Here is a 22,419-nt window from a genome sequence, read left to right as displayed (position 1 = left end):
AGTCTAGTTTGGGGTTTCAAACCAGAGCTAGGGTTTGAGGATTACGGTTTCAAAATAGGGTTTTATACCTGTGTTATGGCTACAAGTTAGGAGTGTAAGTAAAATGTATGGTTTTAAAGTAGGGTTTCAAGCCAGGATTAAGGCTTCAGTGAGTAATGCATGAAAGTTAACGATAAAATGCAGACATTTCGATGCTCATCCAAATGAGGATTGTTGTGCCTTGGGGGAGGTCTGCGCTGTTACATTTCTTCTACAGTAAAGCGCACTCTTGAATCAATTAAAGCACAATCGTCTGGAGGCTTGTTAAATGTTCCCATTTGTGACACGAGCCCCCCCATCTACCACCACAACCCCCTTTTCCCATCATCACACACACAAATTCACGCACCCACTCTTCAAACGCTCACACGTACACACACACACACAGACACACACACACACACACACCCTCCTCCCGCTGGGTATGAAACAGGAGATGAGTCATGATGTGTGTGCGTGTGTTTCATATCTTCACTGCCCCTTGAGGGTCCTATGTGGCGGGGTGTTGTTTATAAGCCTTCATCTTTTCTTCCATCATCCCTCCATCATCACGTGACTCACGTGTACATACAATGTACATGTGTGTGCGTGTGTATGTGTGTGCTGGAGCGTGATTGGTTGAAAAAGGGGGTAAGGACCACCACATGGTGCACTGACGTGCTGAGGATGAGGAGGAGGAGGACGAAGAGGAAAGGGAAGGGAAAGGGAGGGGCTTGGTGGTGCGTCATGATGGAATGTACACGGTGTACATTTCTGTTTATCTGGTCTGGTTTCAAGCCATGATTAGCATTTCAAACAAGGGGTTAGCTTGATAATTAATTCATTATATAATCGATTAGTTGTCGATTAATCGATTCACTGTTGCACCTTTGCAAGGGTTAAGGTTTCAAATTTGGGTTCCAAACAGGGTTTATGGTTTCAAGTTAGTTTAGGCTTTCAAATTAGGGTTTCAAGTTGGGGTTAGGGTTTGAAAGTAAGCTTTCAAGACTGCTTCATGTTTTTCCACCCCACTCATCTGAGCATGCCTTGGTGGGTGGGCCGTGTCCCAATACTTCTTTTCCTTATCCTGTTTAAGAGTGAGAGATGAGGGACAGGTGAAGGTGAAAACAAGGATGGCAAGGCAAGAGGACACACACACACACACACACACACACACACACACACTCAAGCTGCACTAGTGTTATGAAGCAATTTATATGCAAAGATTCTCTATCAAACTGACTGACCTCTACCTCATCTGTGTGTGTGTGTGTAGAGATGTGTGTGTGTTCACAGGCAAACAGCTTGTGTTGTGTAGCTGTTTGTGCATCTGCCGGTACTTACTTAATGTGTGCTTATCATGGATGCAATTGTCAGTATCCTATGACGACCCTAGCTCTTACCTAGTGGGTGTGTTTGTTTGTTTGTTTGTTTACTTTATGTATGTTCCTGGGCACTGTGCAGTAATGTTCCACATATTACATACATTATGTGCAATCATCAATGTTTTTCAGCCGATCTTTTTTGCTTTGACTTGCGAGTGCAGACTTGAGATACAAGCGCTGTATGGTGGCAGTGATCTCGGCTCAACGCACTTAACAATAGACATCAGTTTGGCAAATATGGAGCCATTCATCAAAAACGAGACTTCAAGCTGTTTAATGCCACTCCCAGTTGAAGTTTACTGTTAAACTAAACATCAAATAAAGAGAATTACACCTTGTATATTTAAAACAACCATGTTAGTGCTGAAACTAATGATTATTTTCACAATTGATCTTTTATTTTTTTGATTGATCAATAAATCGGGAACAAACATTTTTTTATTTCCATCCCTTTATCAAAAATAGGACATGATTTCAAGTTAACAGTGCAACGAATGCACAAACAAATTTATTATGATTCATTTACTGGTTTCGTCCGTAACAGCCGTCAATATACATACAATATTGGCCCCAATATTGGTATCAGTGCCTCCCTATTTAACATATAGCAACATGCTGTCAGTCTCCCACGAATAAGTTAATTTGTTGTGTTTTCGTGATGGACATCTTCTCACCGATGTTTTTTGTCTCTTCCTCTCTATCTTGGTGGTGTTGTGGTAGATGGAGAGCGAGACTAAGAGGAGGAAATACTCCACCAGCAGCAACGACTCGGACACCACCGACAGTAAGTTTGTTTTTTTCGGGATGTAAAATAGGGTGGCCAAACAGATGGCCGCATGGCATACAGTAAATAGCCATACTTGGCATTTAAGTTTCTGTCTGAACACACAGCCGTGACACGATATACAAAACATCACAAGTGTATTTTGGTTTCTTTGTATTTTTTCAACTGTTTACATTTTTTAAAGTGTTAATTATTAATTTAATTATTTTTCTCCAAATTTGTCCAATTTTAGGATTGTTGCTTTTGTTTATTTTGTGGAAGGTAATTGTTAAACATTTTTATTTTCCTTACAATGTTTTTATTCAATTTTTAATCTTTTTACCTTCATTTTGTACATCCATTTTTGTTATGTAGTAGTGCTTTTGAAAACGTTCCTGAACACACAGCCATTAAACTATAGCCATTCTGATTGTATTTTTAAAAATACTATTATTTATTTATTTACTGATAGGTTTTTTTCTTTATTTTTGGGGTCCTTTTTAAAATGTTTTAAATGACTTGTGTATTAATGTTTTTGCATAATTTTAATATTAATTAGGAAATATATTTTTTACAATTTGTAATTATTTTGTTTTGTTTATCTTTAAATGTTTTTTTTTAATTTCAGCACCTTTTAAAAAAATTAATGTTGAAATTAATTAAGATCATTATTATTTTAATTGCATAGTTTTTTGTTTTCATTTAAATATAAAATTTTACTTTAGTACTTGTTAAAATGTTTGACGTAATGATTACTTTAGTGTAGTCTTTTATTGTAATAGTTTTTTTATTGACAAAAGTCTTTAGCCATTCAAATGATTTTTATTATGATTTTTTTATTGTAATAAAAAAAATACAACTGTTTGTGTTCATCTGAATACATGACTTGAATTGCATGTGCGCTCCTCTTGCAAAATTTTTTTTTACTGCGTGCACACACATCTTGACGACAGCTGTGTTGTGATGGAGCTCAAGAACGACAATAATCACTTACACACACACTAACTGTATATACACGCGCTTCAGTTATGGGTTTATGCTACACACATTACACAGTGTGCAAGGGTCACACTTTGACAGCATCGACGAGTGGAGGATTATTTTCAACTGGAATGTGCGATTCTGAAAAGAGGAGACAGTGACTTTAATGGAGGCAGAGTGTGTGTGGGTGATCATTAGCAGCCTCTGTGTGTGTGTGTGTGATGCCTCCCACTCAACATATTTTACTCCACTGCTGCAACCACCCTAGTTATACGTGTGAAGTCTGAACAGACTTATCATCACGCACACACACGGCCTCCGTACGGCAAATATGTGTCTATTTCCGAGTAGCTTTTTTTGTGAACAAACAACTTTGATTTTAATCCCCTGTGACTAGTGAGGTGCGTTGGAGCTCGTCCGTTTTCACGTTAATAGTAATCAGCACCGATTAAACCTGCAGACTGCTACGTTAGCTTGTTGTGCTAGCTACCGGTTAGCTACCATATGCTTGGGAGGAATCTCAGCCACAAGCTTTTTGTAAACAAAGGGACAAAGGGAAGTGGTTGAGAGCTGTCACGGATTTTATTTTTGTAGGTTACTACTTCCTGTTTTTACTTCATCGTAGGTGGCTTGATAGGATGCTCAGCAAGTAGCTTTTTGTGAACAAAGAATCTTCTATGACTTTTTTAGCGCTGTTACCGCTTTTACTTTGGTAGGTTGATACTTAATGTTTTTACTCTATTGTTGTTTGTTGGTGTTACAGAACACTCAAGCCAGTAGCTTTTTGGAACATAGGACCAATGTTGGTAGTCTGTGACTCATTTAGCGCTGTTACAGCTTTTATTTTGGTAAGTTGAGTTGAAAGTTGCTTTTTGTGAACAAAAAAATTTCGATTTATTTGAATGTTCTATAATTGCCTTCGGGCTTTTGAGCTCATCTGTTTGTTTGTCATGTTTGCCAAGAATCGGCACTAAGTGAAGATGTAGACTCCTAGGTTAGCTTTTCGTGCTAGAAGATAGTTAGCAGCATTATGTTTGTCGCTTGTGAACAAAAGGATAGCGTGTGTATTGTGGCCTTATTTATCCTTATTCCTGGCATTAGTTCATATATGTATTGATTTTTGTCATTGTGATTGTTGCAGGTCAGGTGACATCGTGGTCCAGGTCATCCAAGAACGCGGGAACCAGCATCACGTGGGTACGACATCAGCACAAGAAGCATTCAGAGGTGAGGAACACTCACATGATTAATCATTTTCAAGGCTTTCAAGCCAGAGTTACGATTTCAAATAACGATTTGAAGCGGGCATAGGGTTTTAAACTAGGGTTTTAAGACTGAGTTAGGGTTTCAAACTAGAGTTATGATTAGAAATTACGGTTTCACGGCTTGCTTAAGGTTTCAGTTTAGGTCTTCAAGACAAGGTTAGGGTTTAAAATTTGGGTTTTAAGCCTTGGTCAGGGTTCCTAACAAGTATTACTGCTTGTAATTAAGCTTTGAAGCCAGAATTAAGGCTTCTAATTAGGGTTTGAAGCCATGTTTGGTGTTTCAAATTAGGGTTTTAAAACTGAGTTAAGGCTTCAAAATTGGTTTAGGGTTTCAAGCCTAGGTAAGGGTTTCTAGCCTTGGTTAGCGTTGCAATTTAGGGTTTCAATCCAAGGTTTGGGTTTCAAAGTGGGGTTCTAAGACTTGGTTAGGGTTTCCAAACAAGCATTAGGGATTTTAATTAGGGTTTTAAACCAGGATTAGGGTTCCAAATCTGGGTTTTAGGCCTTGGTGAGGGTTCCAAACACAGGTTAGGGTTTTTTTAATTAGGGTTTGCAGCTAGAAATAGGGTTCTAATTACAGTTTTAAGCCTACGTTAGAGTTCAAAACAAAGATTTCGGTTTAAAGTCATGGTTAGGGTTTTAACACAGTAATGGCGTTTCAAATTAGTGTTTTAAGACTGGATTTGGGTTTCAAATTAGGGTTTCAAGACAAGAGTAAGGGTTTCAAGCCTGGGTCAGGATTTCAGACGTGGTTTAGGGTTTCAAACAAGGGTTAGGGTTTGGAATTACGGTATTATCCTGGGTAAACCTTTAAAATTAGGGTTTTAAATCTGGGTTATTGTTTCCAAGTTAAGATTTGAAGCCTGGGTTAGTTTTAAAAATGAGGGTTTCAAGCCTGGATTAGTGTTTCAAATTAGGGTTTCAAGTCTGGGTTAGTGTTTCAAATTGGGGTTTCAAGCCTGGGTTAAGGTTTCAAATAAGGGTTTCAAGCACACATTAACTCTCTGTGTGTTAAATTGAACTAGCCCGGTGTGTCCAAAGTCAACACATTCATCTCTTGACACCAGCGCGGCTAAACCAACCGCTGGAACGGACGCCACAGTGCGGTCGGACAAAGTGGCAGGTTGCATGAGCGGTCGCAGTGAGCAGTCGCCATGAGCGGTCGCCTCAAGCGATCCCCGAGGACTCTCAAATGACTACCCTGGCGGAAAAAATGGTCGCTCCGAAGGACGCTTTGTGGCTTGCAAATTCCTCCCAGTTGAAGGAGACAAAGTTTGTCGTACTTTACAAAAATAACTCATCTGCTCTTTGGAAACTTTTATCTCGTGGTGAAAGCAATTAGCAGTTGCTAAGCTAAGATCAACTAAGCTAAAGTCTAGCTTCTTCCAGCAATGCCTTGGCATCCTTTTTTGGGTTAGAAAACAAAACACTAATTTGATTTATTCATTTTTTTCCAATGCAATTATAATGACCGTCAATTATCTGGGAATTTTCACCATTGGCGGTCTGGCCTGCTCCCTATTCCGTGCGATTACCGAGGGTCCACTGCATAATTAGTAAATATTCGTCAACAAAAAAGAGGCATTCAGCTGTTTATTACCACTAGCAGTTGGAGCTTGCTGTCAAACTAACCATGAAACAAAGATGATTACACATTGTGTATTTGAAACAACCACATAGACCCATCAGGCATACAATGGAAAACTCCACAGCCACACGAGCTAGTAATTAAAATAACACATGCACACACACAAACACCTGCCGAGGGTGTTTAAAACAAGAGATCCATTACGCCTGAGAAGTTACGGAGATACGGTGATGAAGAGTATGGGGCAGAAGACTCGAGTCATTCACGCAATTGGAAGGTGGAGGTTTCCGCAACAGCAGATTGGCTTTAAGTCGCATAACCTTATTAAAGAAGAACTGAAGGTTATGTAGGGGGGCAAATGTTAGGGGGTGAGTGTTTCAAAGTTGTGGTTTCAAATGAAGATTTCAAACAACGATTAGGGTTTTAAGACTGGGTTAAGGTTTCAAAGTACATTTTCAAATCGGGCTGCAACTAACAATTATTTTAATAATGGATGAATCTGTCGATTTATTTTTTCGATGAATTGGATTAAAAACCTTTTTTTTTTAATGTCCATTCTTTTATTAAAAATAAGAAACATTTTCAAATTGACAGTGCAGAAAATTCACAAACATAAATTGATTAGGATTCACTTGCTGGTTTGGTCCATAACGTTAGTCAGAAAATGGGCAAAAGTTGATTGTTTTCCAAAGTAAAATATGTTTGCAAATGTCTTATTTTGATGGAGCAAAAATATAATCAGTCTGCTTTATTATTATAATAACAATAAGTATTACTGTTTACTGTTGAGATGCGGAAATTCTGAGGATTTGGACAATTTTAAGTTAAAGTTTTAAAGTCTCTAAACTATGAATCGATTATCACAAATTGTTATTGATTCATTAGATATTCGACTAGTTGTCTGTTAATCGTTGCACTTCTACTTTCAAGTTAGGGTTTTAAGCTATTGTGAGGGTTTCAAGTTAGGATTTCAGACAAGGGTTAGGGTTTCATGTTACAGTTTTAAACTATTGTAAGAGTTTCTTGTTAAGAGTTTAAGATTAGGGTTTAAAACAAGGGTTAGGATTTCAAAGTAGGGTTTCAAATTAGAGTTTGAAACAGAGATTCAAGTTTACGAATAGGGTTTCAACATTGGTTGTAAAAATGGATTTAGCTTTTCAAATTAGGGAGTTAAGGTTTCAAACCGGAGTTAAGCTTTCAAATATGGATTAGGGTGCATATAAGGGTTTCAAGATAGGCTTGATAGTTCAAATTGCAAGCCAGGGTTAGGGTTTCCAGTTTGGGTTTTTAATTAGGGTTTTAGGCAAGGGTTACTGTGTTGAATTTGGATTTCAAGCCTGGGATAGAATTTCAAAGTAGAGTTGAAATTTTGTGTTTCAAACAAGGATAAGGCTTGTTGTAGTTACACTATAGGGACAGAAGTATTGGGACACAGCGTTGAGTGTGTGAACAGTGAGGAGAGAGTGTCTTTCTCTGTTCCTATGTGGGAATCAAACACTTGACAGCCTGTTATTACACACGCACACACACACGCGCATAAGTTAAATAGAGAGCCGCGTGTCTATTTATTGCTCATCCTCCGCTGTAGCTTTTTCCTCGAAGGCCGACCGCCTCGCAGCTTTGACCGTTCGGGAAACTTACAGGAAGGCAGAGTTCGGTTCTTGTGGCCGACACTTTTACTGGCACTGTTTTTTTTTTGTTTTTGTTTTTTCTTTAAAAGGAGCATGTGTGCATCCTGAGACCGCCCAACAACTTCCTGTGTGTGTGTGTGTGTGTGTGTGTGTGTGTGTGTGTGCGGCGTGTACGTGTGTACAAAGTGGCTTCAAGCACGTCTGGGGAAATGTGCCTGCTTGCTTGTAGCCCGCGGGGAACCGTTGACACTTGTCAAAACATGGCAACATCATACCCCCAGGACACACACACACACACACACACAGACACACACGAAAAGATAGAGCATTTGTTGTAAGGTGCAAATCAATATGGAAACACAAACCTCCCAAAACACACATTTGTTCCAGGTGGACTTTTAGTATGAACAAGGAGTGTATGCATGCATTCATTCTAAGCTCTACTTTTACGTTAGGGCTCAATCCAGAGTTAGGGTTTTAAGCAAGATTTAGGGTTTTAAGGCCAGTTTAGCGTTTCAAATTAGTTATTCAAGCCAGAGTTGGGGGTTTAGACCAGGGTTAGGTTTTAAAGCCTGCATTAGGATTTCAAATTAGACTTTCAAGTCTGTGTTAGCATTTCAAAGTAGGGTTTCAAGCTTGTGCTTGTGTAAACTTTATTGACTATACAAAACAAACACTTTTTATTTGTTTACCATACAAAAAAATCTGTGTGTCTGTGTGTGCTAGCTGGCCAACAGCTGTTCTATCTCATGATGGTCTGGTAGAAACAGCTGTGCAACGCCATGGTGACCTGATGACCACAGGAACAGAAATGTGTGTGTGTGTGTGTGTAAAACATCTGTATTTGCTCCAATAACTAATAGCTGTTATGCAGTATGCATTAATGTGTATATGCGCACACATACATACACATTAACATACACACAGAAATGCGCACTCACGTGTTAACACACACACGTTAACGTTCACACACACACACACATACACACATTCATTAACAAACACAGACAAACACAACCACACGTTCAAAGCCACGTGTGATAGCTAGTTAAGTGGTTAGTCACTTACTAGGAACTTGTTAGCTCTCTAGCTAAGCAGTTAGTAAGCTTGCTAAGTAGTTAGATTCTTACTTAGGTAGCTAGCTAAGTAGTTACTTACTTAGCAAGCTAGTCAGTTGGTTCACCAGTAGTAAGTTAATTTTCGTACTGATAGCTTGCTAAATAGAAACTTGCTTATTTACCTATTTAGCTAACTAGGTAGTTAGTGACTAGTTACCCTTCTAAATATTTAGTCAATTAGTTACTAAGTTCGCAAGCCAATTAGGTACTTACTTAGATAGCTGAGTGTTAAATTAGTAAGCAAGCTAACTAGTTAGCTTAGTTATTTAGTCAGTTTGTCAGTTCGCTAAGTAGTCAGTTTGTTAGTTATGTCTTACTAATAGTTTGCTAAATAGTTACTCGCTTACTTGGCTATCTAGGTAGTTAGTCTGCTAAGTAGTTATTGCATTACTTATCTAGCTAGCTAAGTAGTTACTCAGTTATTTACCTTGTCTTTCAAAGTCGTTGGGTACTTGTAGCTTGCAAGTTAAGTGGTTAGTTACTTTGCTAAATAGCGAATTACCGAGTTAGCGAGCTAATTAGTTGGGTACTTACTTTCTTAGATAGCTAAGTGTTTAGTTAGTTAGGTTGTTAGTTATTGAGTGAGCTAGTTAGCTAAGGCCTGATACACAGATAAAGACTTCAAATCTTAAAGATCTTTGATCTGTCACAGACCCCACACGTAAAGATATAAAAAAAAATGGCATTTAGGTTTTTATTGTGTGGTGTGCTTCGATAATATCAACACAGACATAAAGATTCTGTTCAAATGCCAACCTCGAAATCTTGCGCGATCACGTGTAAGCTCACATAACCAAAGAAGAAGAAATGCTTCCGGCTTTGCGCCAATGTTTACCGAACGTTCCCGAAGGTTGCCGGAGCCCGGAGCCTTGTAAAATGGCGTTGTCCACAAAAAACAACTTGCTTTGGAAAATACATCTTGCTGTCTGGGAAATCCGGTTTTACCCAAAAAAACTACTTAGGGTAAGACATGCTTGTTTTTATTCATATTACGGTGGTTTCGTTTTATTGAGTCAGGGTGCTTCTTGATTGGCTATATTCCGTTCCATGTCACAATTCACGGCATCATAAGTCGGAGAAGTAGGCTCTCCCCCACACACATGAAGACTTCGTCGTAAACATTGAACACATTCATTATTTAAGATTGTCGGCCCTGACGTGTTTCGGAATCGAAAATGGGACGAATGCACTCTTGACACACATCAGACGTAAGGACAATCTTATAGGATAACCTTAAAAGATTTAAGATTGTCTGGCGTTTGACATGCTTAGTCGGGAAGAGGCATAATCGGCACAACAATGGGCCAATTGTCTTTAGGTGTATACTGGGCCTTAAGCACTTTTCTTGATCCACACACTAAAGGGGGGTAGTAAGTACAGTGCCCCACGGAGGTGAAAAATCATATGACATTTGAAGTTTGAAGGCAGTTACAGTATACGCCATACTACATGAGTGCTAGTAAAACATTTTCAAACTGTGACAGAGTCACAAAGACACTTTGAAGAAATTTAAGTTATTATTTCTATTTCCAAAGGGAACATTTGTTGACCAGCGTTCTGGAACAGATGGCATTTCCTAAGAATGGAAAAATTTGATATTTTATGTCAAGTATTTCCGTTATGTATCAGACAGTGTTGGTGATATCTTGAAGATATGATGCCAGCATGCCTTTAACCCCACAAGCAATTAATCATGTATTTGTTGTTTTTTTTATTTTTAAAGCAGTGGTTTCCATAAGTGGGTCACGTCTTCTTCCTCGCAGACGTTTGTTAGCACGTTCATCTATTTACACCCCACTGAAAAAGTGAGAGGAGAAGAAGGGGTGGGGGGGTCTCTAAAGTCTCCTTCATTCTCGAGCCTGTCAGTGACCCACTTTTTTTCTTTGTAGGTTTTCGGAGCATGTTTGCTGCCTCACACCCACTGTTACGCTCTTACTCTACTCTGCTTCATATTCATGCTGTCACGCAGCCTTCACACCTGGGAGGCAGGCACGCTTTCCTGAATTAGGGTTTCAAGCCTGTGTTGGGGTTTTAAGTTAGGATTTCTAGCCAGGCTTCAAGCCAGGGTTAGGCTTTTAAAACTAGGGTTACAAGCACGGGTTATGATTTCAATTTAGAGATTCACACATGGGTATGGGTTTCAAGCCTGGGTTAGAGATTCAATGTAGGATTTAAAATTAGTGTTTCAAAACTGGATTAGGGTTTCAGTAAGTGTTTCAAATCAGGGTTTCAAAGCGAGGCTTACAGTTTCAAAGTGTTTAAACAAGGATTAGGGTTTTTAATTAGAATTTCGAGTTTGGTTTAGGGTTTGAAACAAGAATTAGGGTTTTTAATTAGTGTTTCAAGTGAGGGTTATGGTTGCAAATTTGCGTTTTAAGTTTGGGTATAGAAGTAGGGTTTCAATTTTGGGATTCAAGCCTCGATTAGGGCTTCAAAGTAGGGTTTAAAACAATTTCAAATTGCAGTTTTGAACCTGGGTTAGGATTTCAAGTTACGCTTTCAAATTAGGGTTTCAAGTTTGGGTTTCTGATTAGAGTTTCCAGACACGGTAAGGGTTTCTAGTTAGTTTCATTAGGATTTTAAGCTTTTTTTTTAAGGGTTTCATGACAAGGTTAGGGTTTCAAATTAACCTTTCAAATTTGAGTTTTTGGACAGGGATAGGGTTCGAAGTTAGGGTTTCAAGCCTGCATTAGGGTTTTAATCTTGTGTAAGGCTTTCAAATTTGGGTTTCAAACATTAAAGCTAATGCGCACCCCTTATGAATTGCACATAATGACAGGTGCAGCCTCCATTTGCGAGCATGATCCCTTTTGAGCAAGTGACACATCCGTGGACTTTTTTCCCCGCGTCTTTCGTCTCAATGCGTCTTCCAAAAGGAGCGTCGCTAGCGAGCGTCGCCCCAGTGGCAGGATGTGACACCATTTCTCGTCCCGAGGAGGAAATCCCATTCATGTTTCTATCGCATCTTTTTATGTCCATTGACGGCTTTTACGCCTCACGTCTGCCGATTATCCGTCCCGGTGGGGAAAGAAATCAAAAGGACGAGCCGCCATCTTGATTGTGACTCATTCATGCTAACAGGAGCCAAGAAAAAAAACCAAAACATTTCTTTCTTCCACCCTTCTGGATGACTTTTTTTTTTTTATGGGATCCTAATGTCTGATGGCCTTTTTCTTTCACACCAAATTCATCCTGTGGTTCAAGTGTGCTTCAAATATGATTTTTTTTCAAAGTACGGTTTTAAATTAGGAATTCCATCCTGGGTTAATTCAGGGTTTCAAAGTAGGGTTTCAAAATAGGGTTATGAACAAGGATTTGGTTTTTAAATTGGGTTTTAAATTAGGTTTTCAAATTTTGGATTCCATCCTGGGTAAGAGATTCAAAGTAAGGTTTCAAATTAGGGTTTCAAGTCATGGTTGGGCTATCACAGCAGGGTTTCAACCAAGTGTTGAGATTTCAAATTAGGTTTTAAAATTAGGGGTTCAAGCTTGGGTTAGAGATTCAAAGTAGGGCTTGGAATTAGAATTTCAAGACAATGTCAGGGTTTCAAACCTGGATTAGGGTTTTGAGCTAGGGTTAGAGTTTCAAAGTAGGTTTGAAAATTAGGATTTTAAACCTGGATTAGGGTTTAAAATGAGGGTTTCAAGTTTGAGTGAGACCGTAATAGTAAATAATTAATTATTACTTTATTTATTAGCTCATCCATTTTACCTTGAAACCTAGAGTTTCAAAGTATGGTTTTGAGCTAGGGATGGAATTTCAAAGTAGGGATTCACGACAAGGTTTGTGTTCAAAGTAGGGTTTCAAATGAGGATTTCAAGACAAGGTTAGGTTTTGAAAGTAACTTGATTTAGGGTTTTTATTTAGGGACTCAAGTAATTATTAAGGTTTCAAGATATGTCAATTAGGTTTTCAAATTAGGGATTCAAGATTGGATTTGGGATTCAAAGTAGGGTTTAAAATTTCAGGTTTAAGACGTGGTTCGGGTTTCAAACATGGATTAGTTTCAAATTAGGGTTTCAAGATAGGGATAGGGTTTCAAATTAGGGTTTCTATCCTGGATGAATGTGTGGAATTTGTTTTTAAAGTTTTCAAAGTAGGGTTTTAAAATCAATGATTATGGTTTGAAGCCCGGGTTAGGGTTCCTTGTTAGAATTTCAAGCCTGGTTTAGGGTTTCAAATTAAAAGCAAAAAAGCCAAATGAAAAGATGCACGGCACCACACTGTGCTTTTGAATGGTGGTGATTAATATCTTTTTCATCACACACATGCACACACAGACACACACTCGCCTCCTGTGGACCTTCCAAGCTCCTGTGCTAAAATTAGTCTCCTCTGTGTGAGTGGCGACATCTGCTGTGACGTACTGTTGGGTCGCCATGGCGATGATGCTTCCACATCCTTCCCAATAATGCCTTAAGAAGACTTTGGCAGGTGCCTTCATCCCGGTGAAAATTGACATTTGGTAAGGATTCCGGTACTAAACCCCCAAAATTGGCTTCGGCGTTCTGGAATGTTTTGAAAATTCAGCCCCCGAAGCCAGTTCCACTTAGCAACATGACATTTGGTGGGGATGTCTATCATGAGGTGGCCCACAAAAAAAGTCTCAAGAAGTCATGCCTGAAAAGACACAGGAAGTTGGCCATTTTGGTTTGAAGCAGCCATTAATTTTGGGGTCAGACTCGCTAGAAAATATTAGCTTTTTTTTTATTTAATTTTTTTTTAAATAATTCAGCCCCCAAAACCAATTTGACTTAGCAACAGCAAATTTGGTAGACATGTCTGTCATGAGTAGACCCACAAAAAAGTCTGAAGAAGCAAAATCCCGAAAAACTAAAGAAGTTGGCCATTTTGATTTGAAGCGGTTACGTTCTAGTCTGACTTGCTATAAAAAAATTATAATTTTTATTTTTAAATTTTTTTTTTAAAATTCAGTCCCCAAAGACAGTTTCACCTAGCGGCATAAAATTTTGTTGGCATGTCTCTCATGAGTAGACTGCTCAAAAAGTTTCAAGAAGCGATGCCTGAAAAGACTCAGGAAGTCTGCCAATTTTGTTTGAAGCAGACAGTTTAGCCTCAATTTCCAGTGGTCCTTCAACAAACTTTTCTAAGAGATTTTGTCCGATTATACCAAATTTTAACCTTGTCAACTCGACAGATGAGTGACACTGCGGAAAAGTGTTTTTCGTCATTGCATGTGGGTGGAATATGTTTGGCGAAATTTGATAACGTGCTATCAAACAAATCTAATAAGTCAGCTACACAAGGTCAGAGTTGACCCAATGTCTGAAGGGAAGAAATTCCTAGGCACCTCCTACTGGCAGAGAAGTATGGGTGCAATAACAGCACTCCCTAAATGCCGCAGACAGGCATTAAAATTAATTACTCTATGTGCCGTATGTCAAAGTTTTTGTTTTTCCTGTGTTAAAGGGAAATTTTGTGTGTGTGTGTGTGTGTGTGTGATGTCAGCTGGCCTTTAAAAGCACTTAGAGCACTTTGTCACTGCTCTGTGGGAAAGTGACTCAGCAGTGTAGTCAGCGCGAGTGCGCAAGCGACACACGCACACACACCACACACACACATGCATATGAATAAAGTGTGTGTGTATGTGCGCATGTATCTGCGTGGGCGTGTTACCTGGTGTCACTGTTGTGTGTCGTGGTGCATTAATTTGGATGTGAGCACTTCCTAGTTTTAAGTGTCACCCTTCCCCTCCCTCAAACACACGCAGACACACACACATGTACAGAGGGTGAGAGAAATGCAGAAGTTGTTTGTGTAATGTTTGTGTTCTTGCAGTATTGGTTTCATTGTTGGCTTTAAGTATTTGTGGTCGGATGAGCAATGATTGCATCATTTCAAGTAGCAATGTCCATCATATTTCAATTTGGAACCTAGGCTTGTATTGCTTCGATAAGTGTTTCCTACCTTTTGTTGATAAAGGCCCATATTTTTACATTAGAAACATATCAGGGCGCACCAACAAGAAAACATGTAACAAAAAGTACATATAGTGTAATGATGATCCTGTCTCAGTTTTCTGATAAATTTGCTAACTGCCTTAAATCTGGGCCTGTTTAATTGAAAATAAAGCTATTGTTCTGTTTATGAATGGAAATAGGTGGATACGAAGGTTAAGTGTACATTCTGCCATCTAGTGGAAGAGCATTTGCTTGTTCTGCCTGTCACTATTTGTCGCTGGCATAGATAGATCATAATAAAAAAGATAACTTCTTTGTAGTAAGTTAATAAATAATTCTTCGACCAATTAAGTAAAACTGGATCGTTTCCCGTGGTGGTAGGGAACCACGGGTTTACCAGGCAATCGTGGAGTTGTTTCATGTCATTTTTGGTTTCATTTGATATTTTTGTTACATTTTTTTTTCTTCGAATATTTATTTGATTGTAGTTTATTTGTTTTTTGAAATGGTTTAGTTTGTATTATATAGTTATATCTTTAAAAAATATATATTTTCTATTTTTTATTTTATATTTATTCTTTGAATTATTTAATTTTAGTTTTACTTTGTTTTATTTTGTATGTATTTTATTTTATACATTTCTATTTTTTGTATACTGTTACTGTTTGTCTGTTTATATTTAATCATCACATTTATTTATTCTCAAAAATGCATCTTTTTAAAAACATTCTTTTAATGTTTATATACTGTTTTAATTCAAGACTGCTGGGAAGTCAGAAATTAAAATTTTACATTATTTCTTTTATATATGTATATATACATATATATATACATATATGTATACTTAAATATACTTAATTTTATAGTTTATATATTCAAAATTGTATTTCCTATATATATTATGTAATATTTTTCCTTTTATATAAACTTTTATTGTTCATCGCGTATTTGTATTTTATTTTATCTGTATGTTTATATATAGTATTGTTTCCATTTAAAACCTGTCCTAAAATAAATCACTTCAACAATACAGTTAATAATATACATTGGCTTGTATTCATGATGTATTCAAGGCTGCTAGGATGTCGGAAAGCGGTCCGACTTCACAGCGTTATGTAAAAAAAACTTGGCTGACAACTTGATTAAAGCTGTCATGTGCCATATTCCTTGTTTTTTGTTGGGTTTCGTCCAAGCGTGGTTGAAAATAACACATTTCTCATGTTTTTTTCAGGTGTTTCGCACCGATTTCATCACAGCCATGAAGCTCCCGACTCGGCGCAGCTGGGCCTGGATGACTTTTACGTGCTGTCGGACCCTTGGAGGCAAGAGTGGGAGAAAGGAGTCCAGGTGCCGGCCAACCTGGAGGCCATCCCGCAGCCTGTGGTCAGGTAAGACAACACCAACGCAACATGCTGGTACACACAATTGTTTAATGGTGAGTCACTAAAATATCAGTTTAAGCCAAAGTGGCAGACTTCCTGTGTCTTTTCAGACGTGGGTTTTGTTTGGCTACTTGTGATAGACAAGCCTACTGAATTTCATCTTGCTACGTGTAACTAGCTTCTGGCGCTGAATTTTCAAGAAATGTTTGTGTTTTATGACAAGACATCAAACCTCACTAAAATGGCCACTTTGAATAAAAATAGCATATCCATATCCAATATCTTTGCGGGCATGGCTTCTTGAGACTTTTTTTTCTTGGTTATAATCATGATGGACATTCCCACCAAACTTCATGTAAAATGAAACTGGGTTTTGGGGCTTGAATTTGCCCAAAATATTATTTTGCCATTTTATGGTGTTTCATCCAACTTTGCAAAAATGGCCATTTTGATTAGAAATGGCCGAATTCCTGTGTCTTCTTGAGCGATTTTTAGTGCATTTGATCCCCAAGAATAAAAAGCAGTACAGGGTGAAAGACGACATCAATAGATGATCGTTTGTGGGGCGAACACGGGAAGAGATCAATGTCTTGCCAAGTGTTTTACACTGGCTAATGGGCTCACATCTCCCTCACACACGCACACGCTCGCATACGCACACACAAACACACACGTTTGAGCAGATGGATTTGCACCCGAAGGCAGCGACGGAGAAGCAGATTGTCAAGAAAAAGACACATGGTCTAGATAAGCGTGCGTGCGAATGAAGGCGAACCTTTGATGTTCTGTATGTGATGACAGCTTCTAATGGAGGATGCCCAGATAAAACAAGCAATACAGTGTGAATGGATGTAGACTCACATCACACACGCTTTTCGTCTTTCATTCAGCGTTCGTCACTCTCACGTCGCTCCTCCACATCCTCCCTTTTCCTCTTGGAAATCATCCCTTAACTGTGTTCATATCGTGAGCATGCCAGAGCAGCAGGTGGCGCTGTAGCCGACAGCCGTAAGTTTGTCGTCGCCAGTCAGGAGCAGCAGAAAGTCAATTCCACTTTGTACTATAAAAGTATGACTTTTATTTCTTATTATTTTACAAATTTCTTTACAAAATATTACCACTATATTCTTGTAAGATGGCCACTTTTTTCAGGTAATATTTCAAATTACTTCTCGCAATATTACCTTTTTTTTTTTTTTTTTTTTTTCCAAATTAACCATTTCCTCATATTAGAAATGTACAGTCATAATATTACCTCTTTTTTTATTGTAACACACATTTCTCAAAACTCAAATCACAATTTTACCACTTTTCCATTAAAAGCCCCAGATATTTGTATTTATTTAATTCATTTATTACATGTTATTTTATTTATTTTTACTTTTATATTCAGTTTATTCTCGTACAATCACGATTTAATTCTTGGAAAATTCAAACTTTTTTTAATCATCATACAATTTTTTTATATCATGTTGTTCTTAAAATTGTGACTTGTCTTCTCATATCACAAATGTATTTTCCTAAAATCGCGACTTTTATTCTTGTACGATTATATTGGTTTTCCTCATATTAAAAAAATGTATTTCACGATATTACCATTTTTTTACATTTTTGTAAAACTTTTTGTCATATCCCAAATTTGGTCTCCTAAAATTGACACTTTAAACTTGTGATATTGCCATTTTTTTCCTTACTGTTCCAAATTTATTTTCATCATATATCCACTTAATACTTGTAAAATTGTTACTTTTCCCCTTCTTAAAAATGTAGACTCACCTAAATCTAAATAAAATTGTTTTTTCCTCATAAGATTTTTAATTCATTCTCGTGAAATCAATATTTCTTTTCCTCATACAATGACAGATTTATTCTGGCAATATTACTTGTTTTTGTTTATAAAATTACAACTTTTTTTCTCTTAGTATTCGAACATTTAGTCTCACTTTATTGTAGTAAAATTATGACTTTTCCCCTCATAAAATGACAGATTTATTGGCATAGTATTGTGGAAAATTCCACATGAACTTAAAATTTGGTTGGGTAAACACGAATGAAAGAAGTACAGACTTCCTCTTGTTCCTCTTGACTTTGCACTCAAGCTCGCTCTTTGCCTGCAACACTTAATCCAGGAATGAAGAGCGACGGCTGAGGGAGAAAAGTGAAAGAGGTAGACGAGTATTTTGTCAAAGCCAGACGCGCCCGCAGCTCCTTCCTTTTTTTTCCCTTCTTCTTACTCTCCACTCCAACAATTTTTAGCGATGATGTCATCATTCATTGCAAGGAAAAAAAAAAAACTAGGAGGAGGAAAATATGTCTGCGCCTGAGGCTCAAATACAGTGAGAGCAATGAAAGGGAAAAAAGAGAAGCTTTGACATAGAGTCAAGCTTTCATTTGTTCTGATTATAGCTCTTCAACATTCTAAAATATACCGGTATACACTATTTCTTTGTTACTTCTTTTTACAATTATGCTTTGCATATTTAGACGGGGGAAAAAGGTGCCAATTCAAAATTTTTGATATCGTTTTTTAGAGTTGTTTGCCAATGATTTCTAATATTATTTCAATCGATTGATTATATTTTTAAATGCATTTGTAATCCCAAAATGTTTTAATAATGACAATTTAAAAACAAAATGGTTGACTTGTGTTTATTGTCATTTAAAGAAATATTTTTTAAAAGTCTGAAATTATTTTATTTTACGTGTAATACACGTGTAAGTCTTTGTTATATCTTTAGTTTGACAGTAAACTTCAACTTCAACACAGTATAGTGCTCCTAAATAAAATTTTTGCTCACAACTCGCAACGAAAATTTGGCCAAACGAGGGCTTGTATGTTGAAAAACGTGTATACAATATAATATATATAAATTATATATATATAAATAATATATATAAATTTGTATTCAGAAGGTTTCAAAATAAATTTATTTAAAAATTATATTTGCTGACTTTTTATCTCTTACAAGCGCCATATTGTTTTTTCTCTATTTTTTTTATGATCCCCAGTTGTATTTATTTTATTGATTTATTACATTTGATCAGATTTCTTCATTATTCAACCTACAATTACCTTATATAATTCCCTCTTCTATTGCATTATAGCTTCAATAAGTTGTCATGTTGTTGCAATATGGTGACATTCTTGTAAAGTAGTCAGTCTAGTAAAAGGTCAGAAGGGAACATAAATGCACCAAAATCAAAATGAAAGAGTAGAAATGAGTGGTGAGGCCTTCGGGGACCGACGCAGCTGCTGTCTTTTCCAGAATCATTTGCTTATTTGCTCCACAGCAACAATGCATGGGCATCCCCCAAAGATGAAACTTTGTTTTTTCGATCTTTATCACGTAGAAAAATGACACAGAGCAGTGCAAGCATGCATAGTGGGCGTCAAACTCCTAGTTTCCACGTCTTGTGTTTGCTTTGAGTCGTAAACGGACCATTTTTATGTCAATTATGTTTGGAGCGGTCATAAAAAAAAACAACACTTTGATTAACTGTATAGAAAGTCTTTAAAGTAACATTGTGACATTCTTGATGTTCCCACAAGTGTAAGCAGATGTCTTATATGAATACATTTAACATGAGAGTGTTGTATTGTTTTTAAAAAAAAACAAAAGCGATGGAATTACAAGGATACATTTATATTATGACGAAAATGTAATTGTTGTAATATCAAAATAAATGTCATATTCAGAGAAAAAATAATAATAAAAAAAAATAGAGTAGAATAATTTTTAATAATTTGAGAATGTATTTGTGTAAAAAAAAAAAAGTTATTTTACAAGATTGGAGTGGTAATCATGTCGCAATATATTTTTATTTTTACAAGAAATAAATATGTAATTTTACACAAAAGTGATTAAAATATACAGAAATAATATGATCTAATAATGTAATATATAATATACAAAGATAATATAATAGATAAAATAATTCAATTTATAAGAATAAAGTTGTGAGAGATTGTAGTTGCAATATTGTGACAATAAATTTGCAATTTAAAAAAAATCTAATTTGGTCAGAATTATGAGATTTTATGGGACTAAATTTGTAACAAGAGGAATGCTTTGTCATTTTATCAGAATAAAGTGGTAATAATGTGAGAATAAATCTGCAATTTTACAAGACAAACTATATAATTTTATGATAGTAAATTGGTGATTTTATGACAGTTGATTTCTAATATCATCAGGGGAAAAATACCCCAGTAAAATGGTGATTTTGTGAGTGTCGATTTCTTATATTACCAAAACAAATGTCAATTATTTTTTTTTACAATAAAGTTGTGATTTTAGGGAATAAAAATGTAATATTACAAGGGGAAAAGTCATTTTTTAAGACCTAAGGGGAAAAATTATTAAAATAATAATGCAATTTTACAAGATAAAAAACTTTAAAAAGTTGTGATTTGATAAGAATATCTATGTAATATTGCAAATATAAATTATCAGAACAAATTGGTAATATTGTAAGAGTAGTCATATCAAAAAGAAAAAAGTAATAATTTTATGAGAATAAAATGGGTATGTTATGAGATGTCTGCAGGAAAAGAGTTGCAGTTTCACAAGCAGAGTGATAATATTGATGATATTGTGAAAGTGCGTTTTTATTTTTATGAGGGAAAAAAAAGTGGTCATACTTTTTAATTTTTTGACAAAGATAGTTTAACAACAGTAAAGCAGCACTATTGTGAAAATAAACAAGCAATTTTATAAGACTGTTTTTATTTTTATTTTACAAGAATAAAATTGTAGTGATTTTATGAGAATACGTTTTTAGTATTAGAAGGAAAACATTTGTAAATATGACACAAAGTCATTTGTGAAGTGGTTTGCAACCTGGTTTAACCATAAAAAGCACAGCAAGCCGTGTGCCGAAACCCGGGATCGAACCAGGGACCTTTAGATCTTCAGTCTAACGCTCTCCCAACTGAGCTATTTCGGCATGCTGTTTTGTGGACAGGGTGAACTATGACCCTCATCATAGGGGGGCGGGGGGCTTGCAGGTTCAGTATTAGTCATTGGACACTTCCTGTTTTGACACGATAAGCTTTTTCTGGGTTTCCAGCATATGATTTGTTCTCTGGCTTGCTGTGTAATCACATGCCCAACGCTGAAGGCCATAAAACGTCCCAGAGTTCACGTCCCGGAGCATCTTCCACTTGTGGTTTTTGCTTTCACTTTGAAGCAGGGACGAAGGAATGCTGCACATCCGCGGATGGCTCACATCTCAAATAAGTTAGGGATGGATCCATCCCAGTTCACAGAACACCACAAAAGACACGAGATGCGGTATATAAACACGTAGATTGGTTGCCGCAAAAACCACAAGCGCGGGGTCGTGAACCGGCGGAATTGCCTTGTTTTCTTCCCGACATCATTTTGGGGAAAAGCGCATTCAGTTATCAAACCAAGTCTTTCCCGAAAAGCAGGAACATGCTGACAAATGACTCATGGACAAAGGCAAGTCCAAAATTGATATGTAAAAAAAAAAAAAAAAAAAACACTTAAAAAAATAGCACTCAATACAAGGTAGTATTGTACTTTATAAAAAAAAGACAGTAATAACATAATTAAATAGAATGTAAAGAATTAAACAGGGCGGCATGGTGTACAACTGGTTAGCACATCTGCCCCACAGTTCTGAGGACCGGGGTTTAAATCCCGGTCCCGCCTGTATGGAGTTTGGATATTTTCCGTGTGCCTGCGTGGGTTTTCTCCGGGTACTCCGGTTTCCTCCCACATCCCCAAAACATGCATGTTAATTTAATTGAAGACTCTAAATTATCCGTAGGTGTGAATGTGAGTCCGAAATGGTTGCTTGTTTACTATATGTGCCCTGCGATTGGCTGGCGACCAGTTCAAGGTGTACCCCGCGTCTCACCCAGAGTCAGCTGGGATAGGCTCCAGCACATCCGCGACCCTAGTGAGGATAAGCGATACAGACAATGGATGGATGGATGAATTAAACAGTTTGTCCAATATCATTGCATACATTCATTGTGTGGCTCCTTCTGGTGTGTGTGCCTTAGCCACCAGGAAGCAGTGTAATCCATGCTTACATATATACACAAATAACGCGGTCACAACTACTCAGTAAGCAGCAGTAACATTAGTCATTTTTCACAGAGCATAAATAATTTATGCCTGTTCGTATTCTTATGTTGTCTGTCTACATGTGTTGCTGCACTGTTAGTGTTCAAATATCCGGGGTTAAAGGATTATAACAACGTGACATCGGTGCTAGTTTTGTTAGCCTGTCTATGATTTTATGGATGGTGTATTAGCATTAAGCTAGTGGTCTTTTGTAAGACTAATTTACATGTTTGTTTTTAATACACAACATGTAATTCTCTTTATTTTGT

General features: G+C 37.0%; 1 protein-coding gene and 1 non-coding gene across 2 annotated transcripts in view; one reads left to right on the top strand and one right to left on the bottom strand.

The window, feature by feature from the left end:
* Positions 1–22,419, top strand: part of jade2 (jade family PHD finger 2) — a 61,868-nt gene that overhangs the window by 2,161 nt on the left and 37,288 nt on the right. The window contains 4 exon segments of the mRNA XM_061751527.1: positions 2,124–2,187; positions 4,289–4,374; positions 15,902–15,932; positions 15,935–16,058. Of these exon segments, the coding sequence (XP_061607511.1) occupies positions 2,124–2,187; positions 4,289–4,374; positions 15,902–15,932; positions 15,935–16,058 (305 nt within the window).
* On the bottom strand, positions 20,927–20,999 carry trnaf-gaa (transfer RNA phenylalanine (anticodon GAA)). Its single transcript has one exon. It is a non-coding gene; the product is annotated as a tRNA-Phe (tRNA).

The sequence above is a fragment of the Phyllopteryx taeniolatus genome, chromosome 17 (assembly GCF_024500385.1).
Source record: "Phyllopteryx taeniolatus isolate TA_2022b chromosome 17, UOR_Ptae_1.2, whole genome shotgun sequence".
Taxonomy (NCBI): Eukaryota; Metazoa; Chordata; class Actinopteri; order Syngnathiformes; family Syngnathidae; genus Phyllopteryx; species Phyllopteryx taeniolatus.
Note: the sequence above shows the minus strand (reverse complement) of the source record. Positions and strands in the feature narration are given on the sequence as shown.